Source organism: Acinonyx jubatus, chromosome B1 (genome assembly GCF_027475565.1).
Source record: "Acinonyx jubatus isolate Ajub_Pintada_27869175 chromosome B1, VMU_Ajub_asm_v1.0, whole genome shotgun sequence".
Taxonomy (NCBI): domain Eukaryota; kingdom Metazoa; phylum Chordata; class Mammalia; order Carnivora; family Felidae; genus Acinonyx; species Acinonyx jubatus.
Window position 1 is genome coordinate 160,628,749 of NC_069382.1, and position 19,926 is coordinate 160,648,674.

Genomic DNA, 19,926 nt, shown 5'->3' on the forward strand with positions numbered 1-19,926 from the left:
ACCACCTGCATGGTCCATCTCCACTTGACCTCCTGCTACTTCTTCAACCACTGCAATTTGGTTTCTGTTCCTCTCTCTCTCTCCTGAAACTTCTTGCCAAGGTCACCAATAACACCTTACCTGCCAAATCTAATCGACAGTCGGATCTTTATTTTATCTGACCTTTCTGTGGTATCTGAAACTCTGAAGCAATTCTTTGCAAAATCTACCTCCTCCCACGGCTCGCAGAAGTACCCTCCCTCCGGTTTCCCTCCTACTTCTCTCCTCCTCTGGCTTCTTAATGTGTTCCTTCGCTTCTCCCAGCTTGTTAGATTTCATGTGCAGGGTTCCATCTTTAACCCTCGTCTGGTCCATTCTACACCTTCGCCCAAGCTTCAACCATGCTCGAGTTTCCAGGCCCACACTTTCCCCCTGTAGTTTTGGACTGTCTACCACATTACTGCCCGGCTACCCCACCTGCTGTTTCACTGCCACAGCTAAACTCAGCTTCTGTCCCAAGCCTCTTCCTGCATTTCACATTTTCAGCCATCACCTCACGGAAAAGGACCATCTGTCCATGCCAAGCCTGCTTATCCTCCTGTACTCTGTCCCACTGGTGGCACCAGCAGAAACAGAAACCTGGGAGTCACTCTGGACTCTTCCCTTCTCTTACACTCTCCAAATCCAGTCAATTACCGAGTGTACTGCCCGTTTTTCCTGCCAAACACTTAATTGTACCTATCCCGTGCTGACCTGCTCAGGCTTTATTCTCTCACTCAGATGACCACAGCGGTCTCCCCAGGATCTCCCTAACTCCATAGCCCTGTACCCTCCAGCCCCTCCTCCACACAGCTGCCTAAAGGAGCCATCCCAAACACAAATCCCAGGCTGGCTTAAAATCCTTCAATGGCTCCCACCACCTGAAGATAAAGTCCAAAGTCTCAACCTTACCAAATAAGGTTCTCAATGATCTAGTGCCTCCTTTCCTCTTCAGCCTCCTATCTTTCCACCTTTAAATCAAGTTTCTTGAAAATAAATGAATCAATAAATATTATTAAATGAATAAAAACTGAGACCCAGAAATACTTACCTATGGTTTGCTCTGCACACAGGTCCTGCCACACACCCAATACCAGACTGTTCTTTCTGGCCTCAGCCCATCTTCCTCTCCCTTCCCCATGTTATCTGGCCAACTCATTCAGTCTTTAAGGGGAAAGCAGACGGGAGCCCTCCTGCTCTTCCTGACTCCCACCTGCAGAGGCTGGGAGGGGTGGTCCTCTGTGACCCCAGCAATGCTAGGAGTGGTTCTCTCACACTTAGCACATCTGTGTTAAGTCCCAGCTCATCTGCCTTTCCCTCTAAGTTCCTCAAAAGTAAGAGCTATTGTAGTTCTTGTGTAACCTCAGCATACCACCTGGCAAGGAGCAGCTGCTTTTATAAAATTCATTGAATAAATGAATGAATGAATACCTGAATACAGGAACCACTCTACAACCTTTCCACAGCCTCTAGATCCAGTGGTCCTGCAGCGTCCACTCCTCAATAGATCTCGGTTTCACTCAGGTAGCATTTACTGAAGCCATAGACTGTCGTAACTGCTAAAGATTAAGAAAACATGGTCCCTGCCCTCCAGGAAGACCGAGTATAGAGTAATTTCTTTTTTTATTTTTTAAAGATTTTTTTTTTTTTTTTAATTCAAGTTCGTTAACAGTGCAGTCTTGGCTTCAGGAGTAGAACCCATCGATTCACTTCTTACATGTGACACCCAATGCTCATCCTGAACAGTCCCCTCCTTAATGCCCATCACCCATTTCACATATCCCCTACCACCTCCTTGCCAGCAACCCTCAGTTTGTTCTCCGTATTTAAGAGTCTCTTACGGTTTGCCTCCGTCTCTGTTTTTATCTTATTTTTCCTTCCCTTCCTGCATATTAATCTGTTGAGTTTTGTATGCAGAGAAAGGGAAACCCTTTAGCACTGTTGGTGGGAATGCAAACTGCGGTAGCCACTTTGGAAAACGGCATGGAGGTTCCTCAAAGTTCCTCAAAAACTTAGAAACAGAACTACCCTACGACCTAGCAATTGCACTACTAGGAATTTACCCAGAGGATACAAAAATGCTGATTCAAAGGGGCACATGCACCTCAATGTTTACAGCAGCACTATCAACAATAGCCAAATTATGGAAAGAGCCCAAGTGTCCATTGACTGATAAATGGATAAAGATGTGTAGTATGTATACATCCATATATGTATATATGCGTATATACACATGTATATACACACACACACACACACACAATGGGATACTACTCAGTGACAAAAAAGAATGAAATCTTGCCATTTGCAACAACGTGGATGGAACTAGAGTGTATTATGCTAAGCGAAATAAGTTAGAGAAAGACAGATATCATATGGTTTCATTCATATGTGGAATTTGAGAAAGATTTTATTATTTTTTTAAAGTAATCTCTACATCCAACATGGGGCCTGGGCTCACAACCCCAAGATCAAGAGTCACGTGCCCCACCACCAAGCAAGCTAGGTGCCCCAGGAGTAATTTCAATACAAAATAATAAACAGGAGGGCCTGGCTGGCTCGGTCAGTGGAGCGGGCGACTCTTGATCTCTGGGTTGCAAATTCAAGCCCCACGCTGGGTGTAGAGATTACTTAAAAATATAATCTTAAAATAGTAATATATAAACCACAATAAATGTATAAAGTGGTTGTCCTCAACAAAGGATAAATATTAAAATCACCTAGAGGGCTTGTTGGAAAGTCTTATGTCATTCCTCTGCTTCAAATCCTTGGCTCCCCTAAAGTCACACTCAGGCCCTTTCCTTGTACTCTGGCCACAGCAAATACTTTTTTTGCATGCTTTATTTCCCTTGTAATCACAAATGTGCTGTTTTGTTACAAAATGTTTTGTTTCATATTTTCCAATCTGTTACCTTTTTCTGGGGTTTTCTATTTTCTCCTTTTATTTTACGTTTGTCCAAGTATTCCTAATTGTCTTATCTTGATTATCAGGGGAATAGCTATTATTCAAATAAAAGTTTAAATACTGAAATATTTAAATAATATTTAAATATTAAATATTAAGATAATAAAAGTTATTCAAAGAAGATTACTTCATTTTTAAGCTAGTTATTTTTTGCTACATTAACACATAAACATGATACCAAATTTCATTTAAAAGTGAAAGTGAAAAAATTTACAAAGCAAGTTTCCCCTCCAACCCCTCCTTACTCCTCAGAGACAACCATTTATTAAAAATTCCTGTAAGCAGCTTTCCCAAAATAACTCATTTATAGAATTCTACATGCATATAATATATACATATTTATTTGCTGTTTCTAAGTGTCAATGAAATTTCTCTGTGGCTTTCCAGGTAGAATTTAATCATTTCATTTCCAACAAATCATCATTTTTGCCTACTCCTTCCCAATTATTTATTTATTTTTAGCTATTTATTTTTATTATTTTTTATCTCTGAGAGAGAGAGAGTGCACGCACTCGACAGCGGGGCTTGATCCCCTGACCCTGGGATCATGACCTAAGCTAAAATCAAGAGTCGGATGCTCAACTAACTGAGCCACTCAGGTGCCCATCCTCCTTTCCAATTATTTATGCCTTCTTTCTTCCTTTTGTCTAATCACACTGGCTAATAATTTCCAAAACAATGGCAAATAAGCAATCCAAGAGTGAGCATGCTTTTCTCATTTTCCACTCAAAAATGGAAATACATTTTGCATGTTATCATTTGATAGGCTGCTAGCTTTGGCTTTGAGAGTGCATATACCCATGTGTGCCCACATGCACATATTATACGAATGACACAGTAATGCGTCCACATAGCAAAATACTCATATAGGCAAAGTCAGAGCAAAATAGACTAAAAAGAGAAAACCGTTTTCTCCCTTTCCTTACCAGTCAGACACGTGTCCTGAGACCTTTGTGCTTATATTTATGTATGTGCAAATATACAATGAAATCAGTTTTAAATTTATCTACACGCAGGGGTTCACGCTATGCCTATGAATCCTATACCTGGCTTTTGTCACTGAGTACGCCTGTAACCTTCCCGTGGGAATGTCTATACATCTACTTTGTTAGCGGACTCTTCTTACCTTACTCCACTGCATGTATGTGTGTATGTTTCATTGTTTTTTTATTATTCTACTACTAAGAAAGAATTTTGGCTAGGAGATCAAAGAATAATTATTCTCATAAGGAAATATTCACCTATTCCTATTGTGCTAAGAGGTTTTATTTTTAGGAACAGATGCCTTTTTTTGGTACCTACTGAGAGGACTCCCTGGGAGGTAGTTGCAGATTTGAAAGAAAAAGTTACTTTACAATTCTTTTAAAATTCCTGTCTTTGGTTTCCATTCCTCCTGATTTAAAAAAGCTCTTTCCCCATAACCTTTTTTTTTTCCTTTGAGAGTGAGTGCTAGTGTGCGCATGCGAGCGGGGAAGGGGCTGAGAGGGAGAGAGAATCTCAAGCAGGTTCCATATCCAGTACAAAGCCCAAGGCGGGGTTCAATCTCATGACCCTGGGATCTTGACCTGAGCCCAATTCATGACCCGGATTTTTAGCCAACTGAGACACTCAGGCGCCCACACTGTAACCTATTCTAGAATCTCAAGAGCCACCTGCCTTCCCCCTGTCTGTGCACAAGACCTGGGTGGGTCCCGGCTTACTCCCCCTCATCCGCCCTCCAAACCTGGCCACTGATGCCTCTCTCTGCCAGCGTCCATCCTAAAGACAATGCTTCTCAGTTTGTCTGTTTGCTGCACAAGAAAATGGGTGGAGTGTGTCACCCCAGCAAGCCCTCAAAGGACATTTGCTGAGGTATACTGTGCAGGAGTAATGTTAAGTTCTCCATGCTTTTCTCTTTTCTTCCAGATTCTGTGCAATGCCATTGTCATATTACTTGTATGCACCTGCGTCTATGTTTTTATTTTCCATTGTTATTTTTTACCTATTACATTGACTTTGTATCATTCAGCCTTTCTATCTCAATGCTATTCAACAGAAATAATACTGTAGACAACATATGTGATTTAAAGCTTTCTAGTAGCCATGTTCAAAAGTAAAAAGAAATAGGTGAAATTAACCTTATTTTTTTGTTTTTTTAAATATAACTTATCGTCAAGTTAGTTAATATACAGCATATATAGTGTATAGAGTGTGTATCTGTGTTTTTAAAGAGCAAGTTTTTAACCATATGATTTGCAAAGGCATGACTCTGCCAAAAGTAGTATTTTATCCTAAAAACAGTAAAATATAGCTTGTTAATCAACAAGCTTTTCCATATCTTTTAAATACCCACAATTCTGCTTCTTAAAACGTTTCTTTTTTTGCCATTATCTTTCCCACGCACACAGTTAGATTTAGCTGTAATCACACTGTTATTTGGGATTTTGACTGTATTTATACTAAACTTATAATCCACCTGTAAAATTGACCAATCTTAATTCTAAAATTAAGAATTGAGAATTCTGAATATGTAACTGGCTAACACAAGGCGGGTTAGAAGTGAAGAAGGAGAGGATTTTAAGAAGTTATATCTAAAATCCTAAGCTGTGGAATGTCCTGGTAATGAGACACTGAAGATATGTTCAGAAGACAGATATACTGACAACATTCTAGGAAAAAGTGGTCCTCCCACTTTCCCTGCCATTTTAAGCAGGGGCCCATAAAAAATATATGTGACCTTTTTAACGATGGCCCAAGACCCTCACGATAAGGTTTCCATAATGACACCACACTGCATCCCTGAGGCGAACAAGGCCACACTGTCCCTTTTTAACATCTCTTCCTTTGCTGACAGACCACTTGGTCACTCAGCACCTGCTCCTGGGTCCCTGATCTCATTTTAGTAAACCAAAAAACAATTCTATCATGGAACTTAATCAAAAACAGAAACTAAGGGCCTACAGTCAAGACCTAGAGAACTTTCACGATCTACCTATGTGAGATTTAGTGTAACTTTGAAGTCAATGTTGGCACGGGTATATTTGGCTTAATTCCTTATTCTTAGATACATTTCAGAAAGTGGGAGTTATTAGGTAAATTGTATATTATGTAAAACTGGTTATTTTCATTCTAATGAAAAGAAATGGAGCCCCAGTTTCAGATGGAACCAATCCTTTCTAAAGTCACAGAGAACTAAGGTAATCAAAGCACAGAAGGGTGTAAACCTGTAACCACAGAGAACAGGAGGAGCCCCCAGTGGAGTAAGTTTCCCTATTAAATCTCTGAGAACCAGAAATGGAGTTGACAGGGATTCTAAAAGGTGGGAGGCTGCATCCTAGAATGTGTAAAGGAGGGCTGGGGTTAACTGGCTGGGCCAAAGCTGGGAGGAGAGAGGCTCAGGCTGCAGGAGCCATGGATGGTGGAGGCAGGGTAAGGAGTGGAATGGAGAACTCTGGGAAGAACAAGGCGGCATCCATGTGAAGCAGCTCCACTTTCAAGGCCTCTACCCACCCCTCCATTCACTCTGGATTAAAGTGCAGGGGGTCGGCCCACACCAGCTGACTTTTTTCTAAGGAAACAGGATTCCCCACAGCTTGTGAAGCCTTCCTCATTCTAGCATCCAGGGGGCCTGTGGCCTACAGACTCATCCTACAGCACAACCTGACAGTCACCCCGGGTCATTTCACCATTGGTTTTCTAAAATAATAATGATCTACAGTTTTTATTCATGTGGTTCGATATTAAAAGTGAAGTGGGTGTCAGTTGGGGCTCTTAATTATTTCCACTTTCAAGGCATTTTCCCTATTGATAGAGGAAAAGAAGAAAAGGGGGGGGGGGTGCTTGGTAAAAATAGGGATGGCCACACCCACAAACACTTTTTGCAGGGATGAACTGCAAGGAACCACCTGGCAGGGATCTCCAGGATCCTAAAAACTGTGGCTTAACCTTTATCTCAAATGTCACCTTCCTGAGCCAGAGAAAAGCAAACAAAAAGGAAAACTGTAGACTGCTCTCTTTTTAAAGGAAACAGAAATGTGATCATGCCATGGAAAAATTATGTGTGCTTGTAAACGAAGACACATCCACACAAAAAATCAAAATAGCTGTGCTACAATGGTGGGATTAAGTATACTTTTTGTCTGTTTAATACCTCCTTTTCACCAACAGACACACTGACAAGATGCTAAATGTCACTTATCATCAGGGAAATACAAATCAAAACTACAATGAGATATCACCTCACGCTGGTCAGAGTGGCTAAAATGAACAAATCAGGAGACTATAGATGCTGGCGAGGATGTGGAGAAATGGGAACCTTCTTGCACTGTTGATGGGAATGTAAACTGGTGCAGCCGCTCTGGAAAACAGTGTGGAGGTTCCTCAAAAAATTAAAAATAAATCTACCCTATGACCTAGCAATATCACTGCTAGGAATCTACCCAAAGGATACAGGAGTGCTGATACATAGGGGCACCTGTACCCCAATGTTTATAGCAGCACTTTCAACAGTAGCCAAATGATGGAAAGAGCCTAAATGTCCATCAACTGACGAATGGATAAAGAAAATGTGGTTTATATATACAATGGAATACTACTTGGCAATGAGAAAGAATGAAATCTGGCCATTTGCAGCAACGTGGATGGAATGGAGGGTATTAAGTGAAATAAGTCAGGCAGAGAAAGACAGATACCATACGTTTTCACTCATATGTGGATCTGGAGAAACTTAACAGAAGACCAGGGGGAGGGGAAGGGGGGAAAAAATGTTACAGAGAAGGAGGGAGACAAACCGTAAGAGACTCTTAAGGACTGAGAACAAATTAAGGGTAGATGGGGGGTGGGGGAAAGGGGAAAGTGGGTGATGGGCAGGGAGGAGGGCACTTGTTGGGATGAGCACTGGGTGTTGTATGGAAACCAATTTGACAATAAATTATATTTTAAAAGAACTAAAAAAATAAAACTTCCTTTTCATAACACATTTCATAAAAATAAATGTGAACCAAGATAAGAAAGCAAAAAACTTTCATAATCAAGGTGATACGAATATGAGAAAACTCTTCATTCAGTACCCATATATCAAACAGCTGGAAAAGTGCCACCCATTTTTCCTAGGGACACGAAATGTCTTCAAAAGATTCGTATTCTCATGATATAAACATGGGAACACACACATTCTAATACTGCGTTAAGTGTTTATACTAATGTCCGTGCCTGCAAACAAAATCTAGCTCAAACTAGTTCAAGTGATAAAGAAGAATTCATTAGAAAGATACTGGGGTAGCTCACAAAACCAAAGACCTACAGGAATCAGGATCGCGTCCTTTCAAACCTTCCACCCGAAGAGAAAGAAGCCCTTCTCCCTCCCAGCTTCAATCTGAAAATCCTGGGAAATTTTATCTGTCGGCCTGGCCTAGGTAAGCCGTCAGCCCCTACAACAACTTCTGTGGCCAAAAAGGCAAGGCTGTTATTAGAGAAGGGCTAGGGTCAGGTGGGGGTGGGGCGAGGTGGGAGGGGTGGGAGGGGTGGGAGGGGTGGGAGGGGTGGCAAGATCAGGCCATAGGAGGAACCCTCACTTTGACCTCCAATAAAAGGGTATCAGAACTAGTTATGAAAACTGTCCTGTGCTGTGTTAAGTACAAAGAAGGCTATTAAGCAAATTAAGGGGCTCAGAAGATGTACAGCACAGCTGTCAGATGGAAAAGTGGAGAAAAAACACTCCAGGTAAGGGGACGGCAGTGAGTCAGATGTCTTTCAACCCATATATAGGTAGCAGGGATTTTTCAGCAGGGGGCGAAGCTGGATTGGATTGTTAGGGAATGATGTGTATGATCTACCTGTTCAGTTTTTTGTTTTTGTTTTGTTTTTTAAATGAGACAACGGAAGGTGCGTGAAACCTAGCTGGGAGCAGAGACACATGATACGAAAATCGGTCTGAAAGTGGCTGAAATTGTCAAGCTGATAGGGCAGGAGAGGGCCTGAAATAAGGTGAAGAGGAAAAGTAAAAGAGCCTTGAGCTCAAACTTATCTGGACATATTCCTTTTTCTTTTTACACCACGCACAGCTACAGTGACAAACAACCCCTAGACTCCAGTATTCTATTATCCAACCAGTTACTGTCAGCTGCAAAAAACAGGACTGAACTTAAGACATTTTAAATGACAAAACAAACATTCTCCACCAAATGATCTTTCAAAACAGACACTTAATATAAGAAATTCCATTGCACAAAAAGGTTCAAAGCAAGCAAAGCTTATTTTAACTTTGATATACAAACCAAATCATCACCCACTACCAGCATTCTAAATAGGTTTCCTAGCAATCCAGAGTATTTCTCCCAAGTGCATTCATCTTTTCAGTTCCGTTCTAGTGTTCTGAATTCTTTGGCTTAGCTGCTGGCTATAAATAGGACATTTGGTGATTTGTTTCGACTATGTTCCCTCCCTCAAATAGGAAGAGACAGCACAGAAACCACATTAGAAAAGTACACATTTTAAACTTCTTTAATCTCCCCTAAGGTATTCCTTATTTTCATGAGGATCAGTATTAGATAGTATAAGCGAGGACCTTACCAGCATATTCGTAGAACCACTCTAAGCATCTCTTACTTGAAAAGGCTTCTTCTTCAGTCTTTATTCTAGTTGAATCGTATTTTCTATACATGCTAGAAATTGAGAAAGGAATCAAATTATTTAAAGATGCTGAGTTTCTTTTCAGTAGCAGATAGTTTTTACTCTTTTACCCAAACCAGATACCTACTCAATCAGATTCCCAGCATATTTTAAACATTTTCCTTCCTGCATTCAGAAGCTTCAGCTTTTATAACTACAGTTTTAAACACAGTCATACCCATAACAGAATTAAACAGTAAACACTTGATACAGGTTCTTCTCTGATTAACAAGTGGATCAGTAAGAACTGACTGGATATCCTCCCCTCTACCCCACTAGCCAGAACCAACTACAGAATGATATAGTGAGACATGGTCAGCAACAGCTGAGGTGTTTTCTTCAAGTAATGACCCTAGAACCCACTCATGTCTCTGCATGAAAAGCCTCCTGACTTTCATGTCCTACAAGTCAGGCTGGGCACAGAACACAGTCTAGGGAAGAACCTGTCAGTATTAGACATGTCAAGGGACCATGAAGCAAATAAAAAGAAACATCAAATTATGTCTACACCTCCAGGAAAACACCTCAGGAGAGAGACATACAGAGAAGCCTTGGTTTCTGCCACTCTCTTGCAACACCCCCCTACTGTGGGGACGGCTAGCATGAGCTGGAGAACTGAGTCGGGAGGCAGGGTGGCTTCCTCCTCCAACACTGTGACTTGCTGCAGAATTCTCTATTTTATGATGACCTGGGGCTAAGAACCAAGACATTCCCTACCTGGGGAGGGGAACGAAGGAAGGATCTTGAAAATAGTCATTTTAATAGAAAAATTAGGGGCGTATACTTTTTCTTTCTCTCATTTCTATATAAGTTGCCTAAATAGGTGTGTGTGTGTGTGTGTGCGTGTGTGTGTTGTATGCATGTGTGTGTGTGTGTATATATATATATGAACATTTATGAATGTAGTTTTATATAGTATATATTGTAAAGATCACACATAATTACTTTTTAGTAAGTATTTACTCATGACCTAGGCATTTATCAAAGTAACTGTATGTACCTCTGATTAGAGATTCTGGGTTTTGATACCAAACATGGCTACAGGGTATTAAGACACTGAAACTGCAAACCACCAGTGTTCTATTTCTTCTAGAAAATGTAGCCATACTACCCAGAAACAAAGGGGAGTACTGGCCAAGGGTTCAAACGCACAGGTTCCAATCCTGGGCCTAGACATTCTTAGTTCACAGTCTGTAACAACACGGAGACTTCCGTATGACACTGTAATGTCTGAATGGCCTAAAAACACCCCACATAAAAAAGGACAACTGAATACCATTCCGTAAATAAGAGAAAAATATTGACACATGCTACTACATGGATGAACCTCTAAAACGTCATGCTAAGTGACAGAAGCATGACACATGAAGACCACTCACGTGAAATGCCCAGAAAAGGCCAATCTGTAGAGAGAAGTTGGATGGGTGACTGCAGTGTCTGGGGGCGGGAATGCGGACAGACTGTGAATAGGCATCAGGGATCGCAGTGGGTGGTGGGGACCTTCTAACACTGCCTTGTAGGGACAGCTGCGTAATTCCTAACCACTTCGTAAAAATCACTGAGTTGTACACTTAAAATGGATGAAAGCTATGGTATGTAAATAAACTTGTTTTTCAAAAAAGACCAAGAGGGAAACTGAGCTAAAGCTACAGACCCCTACCCCCTGGGTGGCCAATGAAATGCTATCAGTAAGAGTACCTCACATCCTTCTGCAACACAGCTACCAGTTTCCAAACTAGCTCCTTCATACTAAGTTCTGTCGGACTGTGGGGAGAAATAACAAGTCTACATACACAGTCACAAAATGCTATGTGATTATCAGAACTTGGTAATTCTTTACACCAAAGGGGCGCCTGGGTGGCTCAGTCAGTTAAGCATCGACTTCAGCTCAGGTCATGATCTCACGGTTCGTGAGTTCGAGCCCCACATCAGGCTCTGTGCTGTCAGCTCAGAGCCTGGAGCCTGCTTCAGAGTCTGTGTCTCCCTCTCTCTCCACCCTTCCCCTGCTGGCATTCTGTCTGTCTCTCTCTCAAAAACAAATAAAATATTAAAAAAAACTTTTAATTAAAAAAAATAATTCTTTACACCAAAGAAGTATCAAGTAACCTGGCTTCCCAAAGCTGAAAATCACTGGTCTACACACTGCTGGTGCTTATCTTCTAAATCACCGCTGTCTTCTTAGAGATCATTATTTTCTACTCATCTGGGATATGAAGAGTCATATTATTTTCACATTTTCAGAGTCTATCTCTCTATCCTTCCAACAGAGTTGGAACCTATTAAGTATCACAGCAAGAAAAAAAAATGAAAAAATCTCATCTAATCTCCTTGATTTATAGATGTGAATATTCAGGCCCATTAGTGAAATAACCTACAGGCCAGAATGGAGGAAAATGTAAGAAAAGCAGCAAAGACTAAAATTATGATGTTTGTTCATTGTTAAAAAAGAGAGAGAGAGAGAGAAAAGGAAAAATGATGTATGAAAATCAAGGTGCAATGATAGAGATGCCTCAAATCAACAAGTCTAATGACTTTTTAGAGCTAGCAAAATTAAACAGTTAACTTGTCGGAAAAAGAATTCGTTTACATGGTCTTATTTTTTCACAGTTCCTAACAAATTCTCACTCTTCTGAGACTCAACCTCTGCTCGGCTAATACTCCGAGTGGGCTCAGAGCGTTCAGTCCCGGCAGCGCTCTCTTGCAACCCAGCCTGGGTCCCTTGCGAAAGCAATTACGGATTCCTGTGGTTGTGTGTTCAGTGAGACCTCTTAAAGAACACACGCATACCAATCCTGCGGTCCTCAACACGCACAGATGGCAGGCCCTTCAAAGGAAAGAAAAACTCTACATGAGTTTTGGTGGATCAATGGACTAAGATAAAACTTCGGTTCCTAAGAACGCTACTCACCTAAGTTTGTTTTCGTTTTAGAAACCCCCACACGAAAGAAGAATCGCAAGATAATTACACCTTGAAAATACACCTGGCAGAACCAAAACAACATTCCAGTGGAATCTGCGCACGACCAGACCCACAGAGGGCTGGGTAGGAATGTGCCTCTTTGATACACATCATCCGCTCTGATCTACGACATACCCGTCATGTCTACTTTTCTTGGCAGATAAATCATCTCCAGAGGCAGGTCTTCTCTTTTTCCTCGGTGGCATCACTTTACTAAAGCAGTCTGAGGAACTGCAAGACCGCAGGCTTCCTACGAACAGAGTCAAAGGGCACAACATCAAGTTTAGCCACATCCTAACATTTCCAAAGAATACCACCACCAAATTAAAAACTTTCACGGCTTGTACTGTAAAGGGTTTAGAGGTTATCTGTAAATGTTATAAGGTGAACAAAAGGTTTTTAGTTCCTCTTTGAGAGAATGTATAGTCAAGAAATAAACCTTGCAGTGACACAAATAAGTTAACACTGTCCCCACAAAACCACATCAGAAACGGAAGTTATCACAATTTCCATTTACTCTCCAAAAACATTAATATAAATCATCAAAGCTTTCGGTCTCTCTTATTTGTCAACGTTCCTTCAAAAGGAACTGCACTGCTATCTCAATTGCGTATTTCATGAGGCAAGGCCAGATCAACCAGTAACCTTGAATCTAAAATACAAACAGGCACCTCAGTCCCAATACTCTTAAGCTTCAGGGATATCTCATCTTAGAAAAACAGGGTTTAGGGGTGCCTGGGTGGCTCAGTTGGTTAAGCATCCGACTTCGGCTCAGGTCATGATCTCTCGGTTCGTGAGTTCAAGCCCCGCGTCGGGCTCTGTGCTGACAGCTCAGAACCTGGAGCCTGCTTCAGATTCTGTGTCTCCCTCTCTCTCTCTGACCCTCCCCCGTTCATGCTCTGTCTCTTTCTGTCTCAAAAATAAATAAATGTTAAAAAAAAATAAAAATAAAAAAATAAAAGAGGGGCGCCTGGGTGGCTCAGTCGGTTGGGTGGCCGACTTCGGCTCAGGTCATGATCTCGCGGTCCGTGAGTTCGAGCCCCACGTCGGGCTCTGTGCTGACAGCTCGGAGCCTGGAGACTGTTTCAGATTCTGTGTCTCCCTCTCTCTGACCCTCCCCCGTTCTATGATCTGTCTCTGTCTCAAAAATAAATAAAACGTTAAAAAAAAAAAAAAGAGAGAAAAGAAAAACAGGATTTAGATTTTTTGGACAGAAGCCTGACATGATCTTGAGCACAATTTCCATACTAATTTTGAGTTTGTTTCTGCCACTTTCAGTCTGGGTTTTCAGACGCATAACTTTCATTTGGTAAAAGATACTAAACTATAGTAACAACAATCACAACGTAGAGCACTTACAGGGACCTCCCTGTGAGCCAGAACCCGTTCATATGACCTACTGACCTGTTACCTCCAAACAGGCTTATGAAAAGAGAATAACCTTTGTTGCCCATGCAGATGAGAAAACGGAGACGGGGAGTTAAGTGGCAAAACTGGGGTACAAACCCAGACAGTCTCGTTTCAGACTAAAACCGTTATAAATTAAAATACTTGTATCCATCCTGGCACAGGGGTAATCAGATATGCCATCTGGTTCCCACAATAACCCCAAATGTCAGGCAGGGGAAAGATCATAATCTGTACTTGACATATGGGAAAAACCAAGGCTCAGGCAGCCACGTGATTTTCCAAGGTCCCAAAAGTGTTCAGCGGTGTATTCTGGACCCCCATGACTCTCTCCTCCTTCTATCAGCTCCTTGGTGGAAGGCTCTGGGCTCTCACTGAGTCAGAGACAAGAGGCAGCATAAGGGGCTAGTGTTTAAATGACCTGCATTCGACAAGTAAGTTCTGGCTCTTCATCTAACTGTGTGGCTTGGTCAACCGCTACCCTATTCGGGTTCCTCATTTAAGGAGTAAGAACTGTGATACCTACCTCTCCGGATTTTTATGAAGGAAAACATCCATTCAGTGAGTGCCTAGGTGCCAAGCACTATGTGTAGACAGATGGCGGGGACATAAAGAAACACGCTCTAACTTCCATACTGGAGTTATGCAGGCAGTGCTCAGGCTGCATCGCAACCCTGCGATGTAGGTATGATTAGCACCCCATTTTTACATACTAAGAAACTGAAGAAGACAGATTAAGTGACAGCCAGAAAGCGGTAGGTGAAACGGATGACGGAAGCCAAGCAGCTTGGCAGCAAAGTCCAAGCCCTCAGCCGCTATTTTCTGTAGCCGCTGAGGCCATCCAGGCAGAGATGAGAAGCAGGAACTCAGGACACAGCCCTGGGGAGTACGGATGTTTAAGGGTCAGGGAAAGACCCAGACAGGGAGAAAACCTAGGAAAGTATAATGTCCTACAAGCCAGGAAGAGACAGTTTCGGGCTGCGGTCAAGTGCACACAGAGGTCAGCTCAGGGAAGGAGCAAAAGGGACACACCGCAACGGGCAACGAAGCACAGCAGCGTGGGGCCGGTGAGGGCGGGGGCCACACTGCGATGGGCTGCGGAGGGATGCGAGGTGAGGGAGCGAACACAGTGCACACAGACAGCTCCTTCTAGAAAACTGTTTTGTGGGCAGGAAGAGAGTTGTCAATAGCTCATGGTCACAACCACAAGAAGTGCAATGATCAGGACTGGAACCTAAAGCCCAGTTCACAGTGAGGCTTCCACACTGTGCTAGGTTCCCAGGGTGATATGTTTAGGAACGGAGCAGCCAAAAGCACCTTTTCTGTTACAAACCAGGACCACAGCCTGAATGAGGCTTCTACCCAATGCCAGGTCCTGAACAACGCGTGAGCTCGAGGGTCCTGCTTGCTCCTTTAGCACAGAAGCAGACCCCAAAAAGGGCTAGAAAGACGACCCTCAGTGGCCCTACTCCAGGTCCCAACCAGATCCTGTCCTTGCAAGAATGCAAGCAGGGGGGTTTTCAGAGACACAAGGCGTACCGTGTCTCTCTCCCCGACAACAGCAGCAATAACCCGAAGAGAAAGCCAGAGAAAGTGTTGCCCACCACCACACACACCATCTTCCCTATGAAGGGGTGGTCCCGCTTATAAACAACATGGGAGCATACAAAAAGGTCCAAAGAGTTTCAGAGCGACCCAAGCTTTTGGAGACTGCCAACACACAAGAAAAAGATTCATTCTTGTCCGTTAACACTTTGGGCTGGGGCCTGCAGAACGTAAAAGTACATCCTGCCTAGCTGGAAAGCCTGCCACACTGCTCAGAAATAACAGTCTGTCCAAGAAATAACAAATGTTGGTGAGGATGTGGAGATAAGGGAACCCTTGTGCACTGTTGGTGGGAATGCAAGCTGGTGCAGCCACTGTGGAAAACGGTGTGGAGGTTCCTCAAAAAAATTAAAAACGTAACTACTATATGACTCAGCAATCCCACTTCTGGGTATTCACCCAAGGAAAACAAAAACACTATTTTGAAAAGAATATATGCACGCCTAGGTGTGCTGCAGCACGATTTACAACAGCCCAGATAGGGAAGCAACCTAAGTGTCCCTCAACAGATGAAGGGATAAAGCAGATGTGTGTACATACACAATGGAATATTATTCAGCCACAAACAAAAATGAAATCTTGCCATTTGCAACAACATGGATGGAGCTAGAGAGTATTATGCTAAGCGCAAGAAGTCAGAGAGAGACAAATCCCACAGAATTTCCCTTGTATGTGGAATCTAAAAAATGAAACAAATGAACAAATGAAAAATAACAGACTCACAAATACAGAGAACTGGTGGCTGCCAGAGGAGAGGTGGGTCGGGGGGAGGTGGGCAAAATATGTGAAAGGGCTTCAGCCGTACAGACTTCCAGTTATAAAATAAGTAAGTCACAGGGATGCAAAGTACAGAATATAGCGAATAATACCGTAATAACCGGGTATAGTGAGAGGCGGTAACAACACTTACCTTGGTGAACGCTGTAACGTACAGAACTGCCAAACCAACATGTTATACACCTGAAACTAATACAACATTGTATATCAACTATAGCTTAAAAAAAAGAAAGGAAGGAAGGAAGGAAGAGTAGTCTGTCTTAAACCTTGAGGCTCACTTTCCCCTCCCTGAATGTGTACGTATGAAGAAAAGTCATTTCCTTCCAGTGCCGGTCATGGCTTAGTTCTGAGCACCTAGTCTGGCAATAAACTCTCCCTCACACCAGTGTTTGCAGAACACAGAGGAAAATGTACTATCCCCTCAGCCCGTGGAACAGCGAACACTATTTAAAATAACGTTTTCACAATATTCGCCAATAAAGGTTAATCCACTTGCTCCTCTCCTACCTGCTTCCTCATAGACAAACAGGTATAATGTCTGGCTTTCACTGAATCCTACTCAACAAGAGCATCATGTTTTAGGGAAACATACAAACATCTTAAGTTAACTAACGTTTTCAACTTTCTCTTGTTTTCTTCCTTATTTGATGCTTTCTGTGAAAAGGTTTCACAAATCACTTTTCCTCGTGTCCATGTAAAATGCACTCATATTTGAGCCCCAATTTGGCATTTTATTCTTTTATTTATTTAAAATTTTTTCCTTCTAGCCAAGAACTATGGCTTCTGTTCAGATCTCTCTACTCTAACGATCAGCGTAAGTGAGTGGCTACCGTGGGGCCATCTTTCACAAAGAAACAACATCTGTTCACCTTTCCAGCACTCACTGGCTCACTGACCCTTTCAATCCTGCCTCAGAGGAAAGACACATCCAATTCCCATGCCAGGGAAGATACAAAGGACGACACAGCACAGCTTCACAGGTAGAACCCGAGATAGAACCCATAATGACAGTGAAAAGTTTCAGGCTACATAAAAAGCAATTTTTTAATGCAAGGAAAACAAGTTTACTTGAAATACTTTGCCAACACGAACCAAGTCAACGAAATACACAGAGAGCACACAACTCAAGGCGTATTTGCCCCAATACTGCTCCTCTTCCCCCCAACACAGCTCCAGGGATCCCAGCTGAGCAAGAGCAATAAACTAGGGTTTTTAAGCGCACATTCCAAATACACCCTGGCTTGCAGGGCCCCGATTGGTTTACCTGTGCATAGACAGCAGCCAATACAGTGTCTCAGTACAATAATAATAAGATACATACATTATTGAGAATCCAAAAGGAGACTCTCAATAAATATTTGTTAAATAAATGTGTTCTTAAAACATGTATAAATCAAATTCTACTTTAAAAAGTCAGTACGTTTCGGGTAAAAAGTCAGTACGTTTCGGGGCACCTGGGGGGCTCAGTCAGTTGAGCGTCTGACTCTTGGTTTCAGCTCAGGCCGTGACCTCACGCTTCTGTGAGAACGAGCCCCGCATCAGGGTCTGTGCTGACAGTGCAGAGCCTGCTTGGGATTCTCTCTACCTCCCTCCGTCTGCCCCTCCAATGCTCATGTGCACACACACATTCTCTCTCTCAAAATAAATAAACAATTAAAAAGAAAAAAGTCACTACGTTTCTTCAGTACCTTTCCAGAGATTTAAAATACCTATGAACAGATAACATACCATAATTTCAGATTTTTTTCCCATTCGTCAGGAAAATAAGCACTTCACTTTAAGTCTCCTGGCAAAGTAGGATTTTTTTAAACAAAAATATTCAAGAATGTCTGCCCCTTAAAATAACTCTGTGATAAGTCTTTTTATAATAAAAATTGTATTTGTTTAAATGAATGTTTTACAAATTTGTATTTATTTGCATCATTATATTTATGCTTTACTCGGAACTTATATCACATAATCTACTTCAATTAAACTTTATCTTTAAAAAAACAAAATAATAAGTAACAAGAACGTCACGAAATGTTTATCTGCTTCAAAGAACGGACTATTTGGGGCACCTGGGTGGCTCAGTTAGTTAAGCATCCGACTGCTGATTTCAGCTCAGGTCATGATCTCACAGTTCCTGTGATAGAGCCCCACGTCAGGCTCCAAGTAAGAGCTCAGAGTCTGCTCGGAATTCTCTCTCGCCCTCTCTCTCTGCCCCTCCCCTGCTCACGCACCCTCTCTCTTTCTCTCAAAATACATAAATAAACTTTAAAAAACAAAACAAAGAATGGACTATTTTAACACTCTGTAAGTATTTACTTAAACACAATCAATCTGACATTACAGGTAGAGGCAAAATATTAGGCAAAATATTAGAGGCAAAATATTATTATTAAAATATCTGGCATTTTAAAGATAACTCTGAAGAACTTTCAAAGTTATGCTCACTAATCTGAGAGGTGTTATGACTGTCCCAATTCTACAGATGAGAAAATTGGCCCATTAGGTTGAGTACCCAAAAGTTCCTACATCAATAAATACTTAACAAAGAAAAGCAACTTCCTGTAGATGAACTTTAAGAAACCCCAAAATTCATCTGAAATGATCAGAGCTGCAAGTTTTCATTCTTTGCCAATCACCCAAGAAAAAGCGGTGATGAAAAAGATTTTAAAGATCTATCTTACATCAGGAGACATATTTGGCAGATACATATGAAAGAAGAAAAGCCTTCTGATAATCATAATAAAGCAGGAGAAAGAGAAGACTAGTATCAACTAATAATCCCAAGCTAGAATTCTCACTCCTTATAATTATCTTGATGTTCTGGTGTTCAGTCTCAATACTTCTACACTAGACGGACAGTCAGTCTGAAATCTAGCCTGAGATGCTAGGGTCGATATATGATCCTTAGGAAGGCAATAAAAATTGTTTATATTTTTTACCCCAGGTTATGATTTGAGTTCATTTCTTTTTGGCTTAGTTTTAAAAGAACTTCAGATCACTAAAGTAGATCTAAAGTGATCTAAGTTGTTAAAACAAATGAAATATTCTATTAATTGACCGCATTTTCAAATAAATCAGGTAGTCAATGAATTCTTCCCACATTAAACAATTAGAAATACTGCCAACATTTTTCAACTTTTTTTTTTTTAAATATCTGGTCCTAGAAAATCTATTTTAAAGAGAAACTTGAGTTCACCTGTTTGGACCAAGGCCCTTTAATGACTATCCAGCTTGTTGTCTTGATAATAATTTAACTAAATATGTTATTCTTAATAAACATTATTTAAGTAGGTGCACCATTGCCTTTCCCCTTTTGACCTTTTTGTTTGTGGGCCTCAAGAGGCCCATCAAATTAGAGAATTATTCTGACCTTTCCTAACTTAGTAGAAATGCATGTTCCAGTACAAAACTTTCACTGTCTGGGGTGCCTGGGTGGCTCAGTCAGTTAAGCATCCGACTCCTGGTTTCGGCTCAGGTCGTGACCTCACAGTTTCGTGGGTTCAAGCCCCAAGCTGGGCTCTGCACTGGCAGTACGGAGCCTGCTTGGGATTCTCTC

The 19,926-nt window shown here is 41.7% G+C and overlaps 1 protein-coding gene across 6 annotated transcripts in view; it reads right to left on the reverse strand.

The window, feature by feature from the left end:
- Window positions 1-19,926, reverse strand: part of DCUN1D4 (defective in cullin neddylation 1 domain containing 4) — an 84,918-nt gene that overhangs the window by 31,231 nt on the left and 33,761 nt on the right. For all 6 annotated transcript variants that reach the window (XM_053217379.1, XM_027056557.2, XM_027056543.2 and 3 more), the window contains 2 exons: window positions 12,726-12,840; window positions 9,533-9,624 (listed from right to left, as the gene is read on the reverse strand). In XM_053217379.1, coding sequence (XP_053073354.1) covers window positions 9,533-9,624; window positions 12,726-12,840 — 207 coding nt within the window. The remainder of the gene's footprint in view (window positions 1-9,532; window positions 9,625-12,725; window positions 12,841-19,926) is intronic.